Consider the following 14,737-nt stretch of genomic DNA (forward strand, 5'->3'; position numbering starts at 1 on the left):
CTGGAGAGATGGCTCCATGGTTAAAAGCACTGACTGTTTTTCTAGAAGGCCTGGGGTCCATTCTGAGCCCCCACATGTGGCCAACAACCATCTGTAACTCCACTTCCAGGGTAGCTGATGCCCTCTTTTGGCCTCTGTGGGTACAGCATTCACATAGTACACAGACACACAAACACGCTATGTCTATTCACCCATATACATAAAATAAATAACTGAACCTCAAAAACATTTTAAAGATCTTTGCATGGTCTGAGGACTCAGAAAATTTAGGGAGACAGTGGCTCATGTTGAAAAGGTTTAGTCAACAGGCAGTGGTGGTGCACGCCTTTAATCCCAGCACTCAGGGAGGCAGAGGCAGGCAGATGGTATGAGTTCGAGGCCAGCCTGGTCTACAAAGCGAGTCCAGGACAGCTAGGGTAACACATAGAAACCTTGTCTCTGAAGAAGAATGTGTATGTGTGTGTGTGTGTGTGTATAAAGCAAGAGGGAGTACAAGGACAAGTTTGGAGTGAGGAAAGAAAAGAAAATGTAAGGAAATGGTGTAAAGGAGGAGGAGGAGGAGATTTCTGCTGCCAAGCAAATCTGACAACCCAAGTTTGAGCCCAGGCCATCTGTGGTGGGAAGTCAGGAGAAATTCCCATGACTTGTCCTGTTGTACAGGTCTGTTTTCCAGACCAAACTGCCACCATCTTCATTAGGTTAGCCATGTGTACTTGCAGAAGATCATCTCAGCTGGGTTCACTGACTGTTGATTTTCTTACAGAAAAGAAAGGGTGAGGAAGGTCATGGGACCCTCACCCTAATATTCAGTCAGCACTTGTCCAAACCGGTTGAGTGTAATGATAATGATAATAATAATAATAATAATAATAATAATAATAATAATAATAATAATAATAATAATGTTTTGCTAAGTCAGAATGATGGCACACACCTATAGTCCTAGCATTTGCCTTGAAGCCAGGCCTGAGAGAGAGAATAAAAGAATATTTTGGCAAAGACCTTTAGTTGGCACAGGTTGGGTTGTGGTCAGGGACAGATAAACCCTTTGGGGTCACTCCCAAAAGTAAGCGCCAGGTTTATTAAGCAGTGCTTAGCGGCCTGTTCTGGAAAGTTGAAGGATATAATAATTTTTCTGGCCATTAGGACTTGGCCCGTTTTCCACTTCTGACCTTAGGAAATGGAGCCTGAAAGGGAAGAGGTTGGATTATTCTAGAAGCCTTTTTGAGCCACTAATAAACATATGCTCCATACTGGTAAGGGTTCTGGGGACAGACAGAACGTGTACCCAGGAATCTTAGGCTCCTTTGGACAGAGGGAGGTCACTGACAGAATCGATAGGGCTTGTTTAAGTATTGGCCCAACATCCTCTGGCCAAGGGGAGTCAGTATGGCCCCTTTCAGGATCTATCTCAAGCTCCCCTTTCTGAGGAAAGCTTTGCTGCCCTGTTTCTATAAGTTTCTCTTAAAACTGGAAAGGAGCCAGAAGAAGGTTAGGGGGAAGGCTAGGGTTCTAGGCACCCTCTCTCTTTCTGTCTCGGGGCTGGCATTCACAGCGTTTCTCTGCAGGCCTCTCTGTCTCTCTGGGCAGGCTGCAGAGCCGCGCTAGTCTAGTCCGGGGGAGGGACAGCAGCAGGTGACAGCAGCCCTGGACTATAAATAGGGGCGCGCGTCAGCGGGCGGGCAGGAGCCGGGGCTGGAGGCAGGGGCAGCGGTGCCATGGGGTCGCGGAGGGCCGTGGGCCGGGGCTGGGGCCTGGGTGGACGGGCAGGGGCCGGTGGCGATGGCGAGGACGACGGGCCGGTGTGGACTCCTGGCCCAGCCAGTCGCAGCTACCTGCTTAGCGTGCGGCCGGAGACTAGGTGAGTTGTCTTGGTCCAGGGTCTCCCTTTGCCCCTTGGGTGGTGGCCGGGTATGGCCAATCTCTCAAAAGCACCCCCAAAGCCCTGGAAGCCTGGGTGAGGCCTCTGCCCTGGAACTTTCTCAAGGCCCTGAGGTCTGAGGACAGAACCAGACCAGAAGGGACCCTTGAGCTACCCTTTTGACCCCTTGAGGCCCAGTGGGCCTCAAATGTGTGGCCCAAAAAAGAGAAGAAAGGCCTGGTTTGGGGTGATTTTACAGGCCCCCCACCCCCCACCCCCAAAGGCTTTCCTTATCTCCCTAACCCACACGGGGGCGATTAGCAGGGCTGAATTCCACAGTTAGTGATAAGGAGATCTAGAGTGGCTGAAATTCCTTAGGCTTCAAAGGAGGGGAAACCGCTGATGGGTGGGTGTGGGGGAGCCGGTGGCGGCTGCTCAGCTTAGAGTGAGAGACAGAGATCAGCCTTGTGATAACTGAAGTTCCTCCCCTGGGCCTAGGGCTTTGGCCTTCCGGCACTGTGTTGTGTCTAGTTGAGAGGAAGGGGGTGCCAGGAGGCGGCTGGTGGGCCCTGTCTGGGAAACCAGAGAGGGATCTAGGGCTTGAAGGCCCGAGGGAGCCCATTGCCCTGTCCAGTCGGGACCTGGTCGGGGGTTGAGATGCCACGGGAGTGATGAATCCTTCGTTGATCTTCTGGGAGTGAAAGAAGTTTGAGGGCTTTGTTTTAGGAGCTTCGCTATCCTTAGTTACGAGGACACAGACAATAGACAAGCTTTTCCTAAAGACACAGACACTCAAGAACAAGCACATTGCCCTGGAGACAGAAACTTCCTGCCCTTTGTGGTCAGCTCAGCTTCCCTCTTCTCTGGTGCCCGTTTTCCAGAGGGGAATATGACCCTTGGAATAGGTGCCACTTCTTAGAGCCAGAATCTGGCTTGGGTATTGTGTGCCTCTCTCTACACTATCTCCAGAACTCGGTTCAAAAACAGACAGCAAGGACAGTCAGGAAAAGTCCTGGGCACTTCCTCCTGGATCGCCTCGGTCCTATTGACCTTGGAGTTGGAAAAGTTCAAATGTAACCGGAACCTGTTTCTGCATAAAACTCGGCAAACGGTGTCACATGGTTGGGTCAGGACTGAGGGCTGAGTGCTAGAGACTGAGTCAGCCTCAACCAAGCTCTTGCGCAGCTGGGAGTAATGGCGGGCCACCGCTTCCCCAGTTATTGGCCCTGTGGAATGCAGGCTGTTTGCTGTAGTGCTTAGTGAAGCTGCCTCCCTGGTGAGAGCCCCACGTTTATCTCGCTTGTCGCTGTGACTTATCTGGGCACTGCTCCTGTCTGTATCTGGCCTTTGTCAACACCAGTGGGACAAGGAGAAAATGAGGAAGCAGGGTTCTTGGAGATGCAACCGTGGAGGAAGGGAAGGAAGAAAGGCTGGAAAGCCAGACAGAGGGGAGTGGGCTCAGGATTGGGGCTGTAAGGCACAAGGCTGGAGGCTTGGGCATGGGGCTGCTTCCTGCCTGGGCTGCGTCAGGCATTTTTTCATAGTGTGCTGGATAGAGGGCTGGAAGTCAGAAAAGCTTATCTGGTTTGAGTGCTCGGACGCCTGTTCTTGTTGGGTATCTGGAGGCTCCGGACAGGAGGAGTAGGAGAGAGGATTCTTCTAGTCTTGGACTTGGGGCAGTCTCTTCCTGTACTTTCCCACCTCCTGCCAACTGGCTACGGACCCCCGCGGGTCCTGACAAGAGCAGCCAGATTTGCTTGGCTTCTGGAAGAGCCTATGGTCAAAAAGGATTGTGAAGTGGGTTGAGCTCGGGTGGGGGCGGGGAAGGGACAGTTCCCAGTACTGTGGAAAGGTCTGACTTGTGTTGGAGGAGAGGCTGCACAGTCTGCTGCCAGCGGGGGTGGGGTGGGGGTGTGGGGAGAGCCCAAGAAACAAAGCAGAAAAGGGGTCCCTTGAGGACTTCATGTGTCCAGCTCCGGCTCAGCTGAGCCCTGACTACTCCAGGGTCCTGGCTAAGAGACAAGCTCTGCCCTCACTCATTTTGGTTCCAGCATACTCTGGGTCTGCCTTTCTGTGGATCTGTAATGGAGCTTTTTGGGGTTATTTGTTTGTTTGGGTTTTTGTTTGTTTGTTTGTTTGTTTGTTTTTAGGGGGGGCAGGGTTTCTTTGTGTAACTCTGGCTGTCTTGGAGCTCACTCTGCAGACCAGGCTGGCCTTGAACTCAGAGATCCTTCTGCCTCTGCCTCCCGAGTGCTGGTATTAAAGGCGAGTGTCACCATCACCCTGCTTGCTGTGGGGAGCTCTTTAGGGGTCCTTCCTAAAGGCTCTGAGGCTGGGATTCCCCTGGGAGTTATGGACAATTGCCGTGTGGCTGGGGCTCCAGGATCTATATGGTTTTCACACTTCCTGGCGGCCCCGTGGTCCCCGGAGGGGTTACTAGTCTCACAGCACTTCAGGGATAATCCAGGGCCTCCTCGCTGAGGTCAGAGGCAGATAGGCATTCCCACTTGGCCGTCCTATCTGAGGACCTCGCTCCCCTAGGAGGGTAGCATGTGGGCAGGCGAGAGTCCTTCAAAGAATTGAAGTTGAGAGTCAGCAATAAGGACTGACTAGCTTTTGTGTGACACTCAGAAGCCGTCAAGTCCCTGGCCTCCTGCTTCACAGTGGGCTCACAGGAGCAGAAGAAATGTGACTTTGCTGCCGACCACTTTGAAACAACCTCCGCTCTTCCTCTTGGGCAAGGCAGGTTGTCTGGGGTGCTAGGGAAACTAAGGCATTGGGCTAGACCTTTCTAGAAGCCTTTTATGTTCCAGAATAGATAAAAAGCAGTGGGACGGGAGGCCCTCAGTTTCTGTGCCTGCCCTAATTCTTCCAGGGCTATTCTTTCTAAGCTCTGAATTCCTATTCTGCAATGGGAGCATGGCAAGAACTCTCAAGCCTTTTAGCTCCAACGTTAGATGCCTCTGACACGCCCTGGCCCACCATACCCTCCACACACCCAGAAGTCCCCCTGTATGCTGGGCCCCAACAGACCATTCTGCCTTTTGATGACCAGGTGCCTTTTTGGGCCTCAGATTCTCTGGCCTGATCAACATGTAAAGTCAGGGGCTGGTACTTCGGCTCAGCTAAGAGAGCATACTGCTTTCCCAGAGGGCACAGATTTGGTTCTAGGATGCAAGTTGGGCTGTTCACAACTGTCTGTAACTGCAGCTCAAGGGTCCAATGCCATCATCTGGCCTCTGAAGACATCTGCACGCATCTGCACATCCTCCTCACCCCACACAAAAGATTAAAAATAATATAAACTACTGTGTGTGGTGGCACATGCCTTTAGTCCCAGCACTCAGGAGGCAGAGGCAGGTGGATAACTGTGAGTTTGAGGCCAGCCTGGTCTACAAAAATGAGTCCAAGACAGATAAGGCTACACAGAGAGAACCACCCCCCCCCCACACACACACACATGCATGCACATATAAACATAATTTAAAAATAGACCGGGAAGTGGTGGAACACACCTTTAATCCCAGTACCCAGTAATCCCTTTAATCCCAGAGGCTAGTGGATTTCTGAGTTTGAGGCCAGCCTGGTCTACAAAGCAAGGTCCAAGACAGCCAGGAGTACACAGAGAGACTCTGTCTTGAAAAACCAAAACAAACAAGCAAGCAAACAAACAACAAATAAAACCTGAACAAGCAAACAGGTAAGGTGATGTTGAGAGACAATGGGGCCAGGAAACAAATCGCACAAAGAGCCCCAGAGAAGTGGAGAGGCTGTCTTGGCACAGTCTCTTGCCAACTCGGCGGAGGTGGAACCTGTCATTTTCCGTTGTAAATTAGAAAGCTGGCCGATTGCCTCTCCTTCCCTGGGAGGAGGTTCAGACTCCAAGGGGAATCTCTCAATTGCAAGGAGAGAGACAAAGGCAGTTTGTGGTCAGGAAAGGATAGTTGCCAGTACCTTAGAACTAAGGGAGGGTCTGCCCACACAGCCTTCAGGGGATCGTTAAAGCGCCAAGCAAAGGCACCTTCAGTGTGGGCCCCTTTCTTGTTTTTTGGTTTTTTGTTTTGTTTTTTGTTTTTTTTGAGACAAGGTTTCTCTCTCTAGCCCTGACTGTCCTGGACTCACTTGTAGACCAGGCTGGCCTTGAACTCACAGAAATCAGCCTGCCTCTGCCTCCCAAGTGCTGGGATTAAAGGCGTACGCCACCACACCTGCCCGGCTTGTGTCCCTTTCTTGACTCTGGAGCAGCAGCCCCTTGGGGGGATGGGGGGGGTGGAGGTGGGGGGTAGGGGAGCAGGACCCTTCCTGTTTGAGAACGCTTTCCTTTTTCTCCTCCACCTCCTTCTCCTCTCCTAAAAACAGTCATGATTACCCATTGCGTGCCTAGCACTATGTTAAGAGCCATAGAAACTACAAAAGGACCTAGATGTGTAGGCGGTGTGGGCAGAAAGAAGGAAAGAAGTAGTAGCCTTGGATGTGGCCCTTGCCAGTCAGGGACAGCCTTGGCTGCAATAGACCCTGGATGTTGGAAGGGATTGTAAAAAGATCAGGGAGGATCTATGTGTTGACATCGAGTTGAGTCTGGACATACTTGCCATGGCCTACTGCAGCATTTTCTACAGAGTGATGTACGAAGCCAAGTATGGTGGTGTATGCCTGTAATCCTAGCACTTGGGAAGCTGAGGCAGGAGGATCACTGTGTATTCAAAACTGGTTTTGGCTATGGAGTAAGTTTGAAGCCAGCCTGGGTTGCATGAGACCTTTCCCCCCCCCCCCCCAATACCCTCCAAACCAAACCAACAAACAGTAACAAAAACAGAAGAAAACCCAAGAAACAGCGGGGGTTGGGGGTGGGGTTGGGGGTGGGGGGCTGTAGGCTCTTAAGTGTGGAACTGTCAGGATGCACATCAGAGCACAATAACAAGGATATAGTGTTAGCAAAGGAGAAAGAAATGCTGGTTGGATTTGTGGGACACAGAAAGGGGAGTTCAAGACGGCAGGTTTGGAGCTTAGGAGGTTGGAAGAGTGCTGGTGGTGTCCAAGAAACCCAGGTGCAACGGAAGAGCGGATGGGAGCTATCAAGAGATGGAGCTTTCCTTAGGGGGCCTCAAAGAAGAGTGAGGTGAAGGGCTGAGTATGGGTGGGATGGCTCTCGCCATCTCCCAAACACCTGAGGTCTACTGGAGGAAGAGGGCAAAGATGGCTCACACCAAAGGAGGGCTGGTGCTCACACCAGAGAAGGGCTGGTGCTCACACCAAAGGAGGGCTGGTGCTCACACCAAAGGAGGGCTGGTGCTCACACCAAAGGCTTGGTGCTCACCCTTCAAAGGAGGACACAGGATCTAGTCTGTGCCCCAGGCCTCTAAGCAGGATGGGATGCTGGGTGTCTCCAGCTCCCATGGAATTAACTGCTCCGTTTTCCTCCTCTCTGCTCTCCCAGCTGGTTTGTCTTGCTCTTTAACCACACTTTAACATATTAATGGTGGGTGTTCTCCAAGCCACCTGTGTCCCCGCCCCCCCCCCCCCCAGCCTGTGCGGGGATTTCCAGGACCTGCTGCTGCTTTCTCAAAAGCAAGAATTAAAGTAGCAACTACCCACAGGCTGGGTACGTTTGTGGGTGGCGGGAACAGGCGTAGGCCTCTCTCTCTCTGGGGGAAGCAACTCCTGCCTGATGTACACCTTTCTCTCAAAGCGCAGCCCCCAGGGGACCTCCATCCTGCCTAACCGATTTCTTGAACTCTGCTGCACCTAACGAGCTCTTGATTTCAGATCTATTGGTGTCCAGCGGTGAGGACACTTGCTGCTAACTGGAGCCGCCAACTAAGACAGCTGGTCCCTTTTAATAGAAAGGCCTTTGGGCCTCAGATGGTGGCTGATTAATACTTTGTGACTGTTGTTGATTTTGCCTCCACCCCCCTGCCCCCCCCCCACCTCCCCAACTCTCCTTGCTTTTGGGCCTAATGATTCCATTTACTGTTTTTGCTTAGCTTATCAAGCAACCGGTTGTCTCACCCCAGCTCTGGAAGGTAAACGCACATTGCATTACATTCTCCGACTGCGTTTGAGAGGCCTTGAGAGGCCACTGGGTGACTGCTCGTACACTAACCAGGCTGCATGGGGGTGAAGGGAGGGGTGGACGGCGCTGGGGAGGATGTAAGAGGGTACTCACACGGGCATGCGTCTCACGGGGACCAGAGTACATGGATGCTTGCATGGGCCTGGGCCTCAGGAATAAAGATGTGGGCAGGAACTGCTGAAAGTGCCTGCCGTGGTAGCCCCTCCGCCTGTGGGGACAGAGCAGGCAGGCAGCAGCCACACGAACCCCATGTCTAGCTTGGATACCTTATCCATCTTCCTGAAATAATGGCCCCCGACTTTTACAGCCCCCACCCCCCATCCCCCCCTGTAACTTCATCTGCTACCTTCTCTTCCTTTAAAATTTCCTTCCCATGGACTCCTCCCGACCCTCGGAGAGTCAGAACTCTTGAGATCAGGGAGCACCTTGCTGTCCTGCGCACTCTCTCACTCTGGGGGCCAGCTCGGAGACTGAGCAAGTCTGTGGCCAAGGTTTGCCGGCTGAAAAGCTGCCCTCTCACCTGCCAGGCCTCGTTTCCTGGTTACTTCTCATCACTTGGGTCCCATCCCAGATTTGGGGAGAGTTGGCCACAGTCCCCCAAACCCCCTCCATCCCCCCCTCCACACACAGGGGAAGATTTTTTTTTTTTTTTTTTTTTTTGGCCAGCTAATTTGTTTCTGAAGAGTTCATCGTGTCTTCAGGCATGACCAGTTAGTTCTTTAGTGTGTCCTTGGTCCTTGGTGAGCATGAACACAGAGGAAGCTTTGGTCTGGGAGGGAGAGAGAGCCCAATTGGTTCAGAGCAATGGGGGCGGGGTGAGGGGGATGGGAGGGAGGTGCCAAGAGAGAAGACCTAAGGCATATTCAGGGGAAGGGAAATAGCGGAAGCGCCTGTGAACATCATGGAAACCAACGATTCTGGAGTTCTTTCAAGATACATATTAGCTCATGATACCATTTCAAAATCACAGAACTGGAAGGATTTGGAAGTGTCATGGTTGCAAACACCAGATGTGTGTGGATTTCCTGGCTTCTTAGGCTCCTGGATAGGATACATCTGGAGTCTAGTCCACAACAGAGTTGAGGACAGGGACAGAAAGCCGTGGCAGCCAGGAGCTGTGTGATGGTCAACGGAACGTGACAGTACAGAGTGCCTTTCCCTGTCCCGGACTGGTCTACAGAGAAAGTTCCAGGCAGCTAGAGCTTCACATGGAGACCCTGTCTCAACAAACAAACAAACAAACAAACAAACACAAAGTCCCGGAGAGAAAGACAAGGTAGAAAGATGATACCTCCTCAGGTCACGCTCTTCCTTGGCTTCTAAGCCTGGTGGTGGCCCAAGTTCAGTCTCCAGAACTCACAGGAAGGCCAGGGAAAGAGAACTGCAAGTTGTCCTCTGACCTCCGCATGTCTGTTGTGGCACACTCGCCCCCAACCCTCCCCTTTACACATTTTCATATTCCCTCTCCCTCGCCCCCTCCCCTTCCCTCCCTCTCTTTCTCTCTCTCTCTCTCTCTCTCTCTCACACACACACACACACACACAATTCACATTCTCTTAAACACACACACATTTTTTTCTCTCCACACACTCACACTTGCACTCTCACACACACAAAGTAAATACATAAATTTAATAAAACATAAACCTCATCCAGGCTCGGTGGTGCACACCTGTAATCCCAGTACTCTGGGAGGTAGAAGCGGGCAGATCTCTGTGAGTTCGAGGCCAGCCTGGTCTACAAAGCCAGTCCAGGACAGCCAGGACCACATAGAGAGATCTTGTCTTAAGGCGGAGAGAAGTAAAGGAGGAGGAGGAAGAGAAAGAGGAAGAGAAGAGGAGGAGGAGGAAGAAGAGGAAGAGAAGAGGAGAAGAAAAAGAAGGAAGAAAGAAAAAAGAGAAATACTTGAAAGGCTGAGACAGGAAGACCACAAGTTCTAAAAAAAGAAAAGACACATTTCCAGATATTATATATCCTGAACATTCAGGAAGTTGAAAGCCTAGGTACCAAATGATTTAAAAGGGAAAGAAAGGTGGTTGTTCTATTGGACAATTGATTTCTTGGGGAGAGGATGCTGTGGAATGTTAGGGAAGACTCCTTGTAGGCCTGGTCCAGTGTCAGGTGCATGAAAGGGGTCCCCAGCCTGGGTGGACTCCTGCTAACTCCAAACGCCAGAGGGCCTGCATTCCTATGCACCTTTAATCCAGAGTTCTCACTTGATTCAAAACACCTCCTGAGCTGCAAATTTTCTCTTAGAACTCAAGTGTAGAATTAATGCCTGCAAAGCTGGGTGTGGTGGCACACGCCTTTTTGTCCCAGCACCCAGGAGGCAGAGGCAGGTGGATCTCTGTGAGTTTGAGGCCAGCCTGGTCTACAGAGTGAGTTCCAGGACAGCCAGGGCTAAAACAGAGAAACCCTCTCTGGAAAAAACAAAACAAAAAAGTCTGAGCTGGGCAGGGTGGAGCATGCCTTTTATCCCAGCTCTTGGGAGGCAGAGGCAGGCAAATCTTTGTGTGTTTGAGGCCAGCCTGGTCTCCAAAGCAAGTTCAGGACAGCCAGGATTACAAGAGAAACCCTGTCTTGAAAAACAAACAAGCTGGGTGTGGTGGCTCATGCCTTTAATCCCAGCACTGAGGAGGCAGAGGCAGGCAGAGGAAGGCAGATTGATGTGAGTTCGAGGCTAGCGTGGTCTACAAAGCGAGTCCAGGACAACCAAGGCTACACAGGGAAACCTTGTCTCGAAAAACCAAAAATAAAAATAAAAATAAAAATACATAAAAAAAAATAAAAAAAAAAGAAAGGAAAGAAAGAAAGAAAAAAAGAAAGAAAAGAAAAACAAACAAAAAAGAATGAATGCTTACAAAAAAAGATACATTGAACATGGAGCCTTGTCCCTGCCGGGTATGTAGGGTTATGCACTGTTTGCTTGCTTACCCACACCTCTCACTCTGTACCTGGTGGACCATCATGGGCAGCTAAGTATGGCTGTGGGGGTTGACCCCATCCTCTGAGGCCCAGAGAAAGGCAGCTTGGCGGGATTTGTCTTCCTCCGTGGTTTCTTTGGCTTCTGTTGATGTTTCCCCATCACGGTCCCCCACTGCTGCTCACAAAGGGTGTGTGCCCAGGGAGGGGAGGAGGGCTGGACACAGCTTGTGCACCACACATCCTGGCTATGTGGTTGAGCTTCACGCCTGGGAATGCACTGTCTCTGCTGGCCCACAAAAGGGTTTGGCACCAAGGTCTGTTTCCTGTGCCCAGGGAAGAGTGGACTGTAAGCCTCGAGGATTTCTGGTGAGTTTGGGGTAGAGACACGCTAAGCCCACAGATACAGCTGAATTCGGAAAGAAGAGTTCTTATCCACAAGGGAACCAAGAGTTCTGGCTTTGTCAGGGGTCAGTCTGTTTGTGGCTCTGCACTCCTGCAACTGCCAGCCGTGTTTGCACTTCGGCATGTGGCATTCATAGATGGAGCAGAGAAGCCACAGCTGGCTTGCTAGTGTCAGCCCATAGCTCTATGTGGCATCAAAGTTCATTTGATAGTCCATAAAGTAGAGTCCCCTTCAGGGCCAAGGCCTCCTGGCACTGCCAGCTCATTCTTCATCTACCATGGCCTGTGTGCCCAAATCCTGGCACTTTCCTTCTGAGCCTGGACTCCAGGATCAGATTCCACGGCTTCAGGACCTCTGAATCCTTGAGGGTTGGCTGGCTTTTCCCTCTTTGGTGCGGCTGTGCTATGTGAGGGTGCCGTCTCTGAGGCTTGGCCTATCTACACGTGTATCTACCTCTCCTGCACACCTGCTTCCCTGGAGATGAAAATGGAAAAGCCAGCTCCCCACCAGAATTTGAAAGGGATATATAGGACGGTAGTCTGGTGAGCTCAGGAGCCTGGCCTATTACCAGCTAGCTGCCTACTGTAATGGCCCTGGGTCAGGGATCCATTCAACCACTTAGAACTCACTCCCAACCTGGCCAGGAAGTCCAGGCCCTCTAGAATAAAGGCTTGCTCAGGTAGGCGCAGGAGCTTTGGCCACACGGTGACTGACTTGCACTTGGTAAGGTAAGGCCAGAGTGTGTGTTCTAGGGAGGGCCCTAAATGGTGTTTTGCTTCTCCTAGGAGCACCTTCTGCTCCATCATTGCGCAGCTCACAGAGGAGACCCAGCCGCTGTTTGAGACCACACTCAAGTCCCGAGCTGTGTCCGAAGACAGTGATGTCAGGTTCACCTGCATTGTCACAGGTAAGGAAGCTGTTGTGATGCCGTCCCTGTCGGTGCTTCTGCACAGAGCCGCCAGGTTCCAGGAGACTAGAGCAGGCATGGAGGGGAGCTGGGTTATGGGTACCATACCAGTTGATTGTAGCTGTTCACCAGTTTGAATTCTCTCTATGTGTACTGGTGGTCTTGTTTCTTCTGCTAGAATCACACACACACACACACACACACACACACACACACACACACACACACGTGTGTGTGTGTGTGTGTGTATGTGTGTACACTTTGCCTTTCTTTAAAACTTGTGTTCATGGCTGACGATGCGGCTCAGTTGGTCAGTTGGTAGAGTCCTGGGTTTTATCTTCAGCACTGTGTGAACCTCGCACAGTGCTTGTGTCTGTAACCCCAGCCCTTGGGAGGACAAGAAGATCTCTGCAGTTTTAAGGTCATTCTTAACAACACAGCGAGTTTGAGGCCAGCCTAGGCTACATGAAACAGAAACAGAAAACAAAGACAGTGAAACCCCAAAACTGTACTCATCACAGTTTCTTCCCCTACAAGTGCACTCACAGCACTGATGACTGATCTTTGAAGCCATCTTTTGAGCATTCCACTTAATGGTTGAGCTGTTTGTGGCTTGGGAGTATCCAGCCTGAGAGGCAGTAATGTGTAGCTGTTCCAACTGTAGATCCTGGAGGCAAGCTACCCGGCATAAATCCTGCCGGTTTATGCTCTAAGTAGGTACCTATGAGCTCATTGCATCATGAGCCTGTGTGAGTTAATACTGCATAGCCATTGGAGGAGCACCGAGCACACAGTGAATGCTGAGTAAGTGCTTGGAACCAAGATTACGACTGTTCACTTTCCACCGAGCTCCCTGCTGGGCTTTCGAGAGGAAGCCATGTGGTACACCTTAGCAGCAGAGATTCTGAGTGCTGGGACGTGGTGGCTCCAGGCATTGGTCCTTTCCCACAGCTCTCAACACAGCTGCCCTCTGCACTGTCCTGACCTGTTCGCCTTCCACTGCACTTACCATTTCAAAGGGCCCAGACTCTCACACCTCAAAAAAAAAAAAATCATCTTTTTGTTTGTTTGTTTGATTATGCTTTTGTTTGGTTGGTTTAGGGTTTTCTTCAGTTAGTCAAAGGCATGGGTGGTTTCCAGCTGTCACATTCCCAGATCCTGGGGAAACTTGTTTAGCCCAGGAAGATACACAGTTTATCTGGGATTGGCTCTTCCATGGATAGTTGTCCCAATTACCAGGACTCCAGTGCCTCTGCCAGTGGGCCACCGACTCCCCTGTATCCTTTAGCAATGCATGGCATGGTGTGTTGCAGCTGAGTTCCTCCAAACCCCTGTGATGTAAATCCTGTTGACAGTGGGCTTTGCAGAGGAGGAAGCTAGAAGAGGCAAGGTGAGCCACTCAAGCCATGAGGAGCTAGCTTAGCTATTTTTGCCTTATGTTTTGCCTGTGGCTGAGCCTTTGTGGCACTGCCTGCCTATGGCTGAACCTCTGTGGCACTGACTGCCTGTGCCTGAGCCTTTGTGGCACTGCCTGCCTATAGCTGAACCTCTGTGGCACTGCCTGCCTGTGGTGAGCTTCTGTGGTACTGACTGCCTGTGGTGAGCCCCTGTGGTACTGACTGCCTGTGACTGAGCCTCTGTGACACCACCTGCGTCTGGAAGTGCAGCACCAGTGGTTTCCTAAAAAATAGAATCACTCCCCACTGGCTTTATAGACCAGGTTGGCCTCGAACTCACAGCGATCCGCCTGCCTCTGCCTCCTGAGTTCTAGGATTAAAGGCATGTGCCACCACACCCGGCTTACTCCCCACTTTCTTCTATGCGGCTTGATGTAGAATGTTCTTAATTCTCTTTGAAGAAAATCAGGAGTTGGGGCTGCAGTTCGGCTGGTAGATGCGTGCACAGCATTATGAGGCTGTGGGTTTCTCTCCACCACTGTATAAAGCTGTGGTTATGATACAGCCTTCCTGTGATCCCAGCCCTGTGCAGGTAGAGGCAGGAGGGTCATGAATTCAAGGTAATTTCTTTGTTTGAAAGCCAGTTTAAAGCCATCTTGGGATGCATAAAACCTTGTCTTTAAGAGAATTAAAACTGGGCTGGAGAGATGGCTCAGCAGTTAAAGAGCACTGGCTGCTCCTCCAAAGGTCCTGAGTTCAATTCCCGGCAACCACGAGGTGGCTCACAACTATCTATAATGAGATCTGATGCCGTCTTCTGGTGTGCAGGTGTACATGCAGGCAGAATACCGTATACATAAGAAAGAAAGAAAGAAAGAAAGAAAGAAAGAAAGAAAGAAAGAACAAAAGAAAGACAGGCCAGCTGGGTGTGGTAGCACATACCTGTAATGCCAACACTCAGGGAGGCAAAGGCAGGCGGATCTCTCTGAGTTCGAGGCCAGCCTGGTCTACAAAGTGAGTCCAGAACAGCCAAGGCTACACAGAGAAACCCTGTCTCGAAAAACCAAAAACCAAATCAATATACAGCAGTTCATTGCTTCCACCAATCTGGGACTGTAGGTACGAGCTATCATATCTGATTTGTTGTTGGCTACTTTTTGAGACAGGATCT

At 51.0% G+C, this 14,737-nt stretch overlaps 1 protein-coding gene across 3 annotated transcripts in view; it reads left to right on the plus strand.

Moving 5' to 3' along the window:
• Positions 1–1,696: 1,696 nt before the first annotated feature.
• The window catches only part of ALPK3 (alpha kinase 3), a 45,682-nt gene continuing 32,641 nt past the window's right edge, over positions 1,697–14,737 (plus strand). For 2 of the 3 annotated variants that reach the window (XM_084772368.1, XM_084772370.1), the window contains exons 1-3: positions 1,697–1,861; positions 7,846–7,884; positions 12,048–12,169. In XM_084772368.1, the coding sequence (XP_084628494.1) occupies positions 1,719–1,861; positions 7,846–7,884; positions 12,048–12,169 (304 nt within the window). In that variant the 5' untranslated portion in view covers positions 1,697–1,718. The remainder of the gene's footprint in view (positions 1,862–7,845; positions 7,885–12,047; positions 12,170–14,737) is intronic. The other variant, XM_084772369.1, reaches the window with a different exon arrangement.

This window comes from Acomys minous (genome assembly GCF_964271855.1).
Source record: "Acomys minous genome assembly, chromosome: 2".
Classification (NCBI taxonomy): domain Eukaryota; kingdom Metazoa; phylum Chordata; class Mammalia; order Rodentia; family Muridae; genus Acomys; species Acomys minous.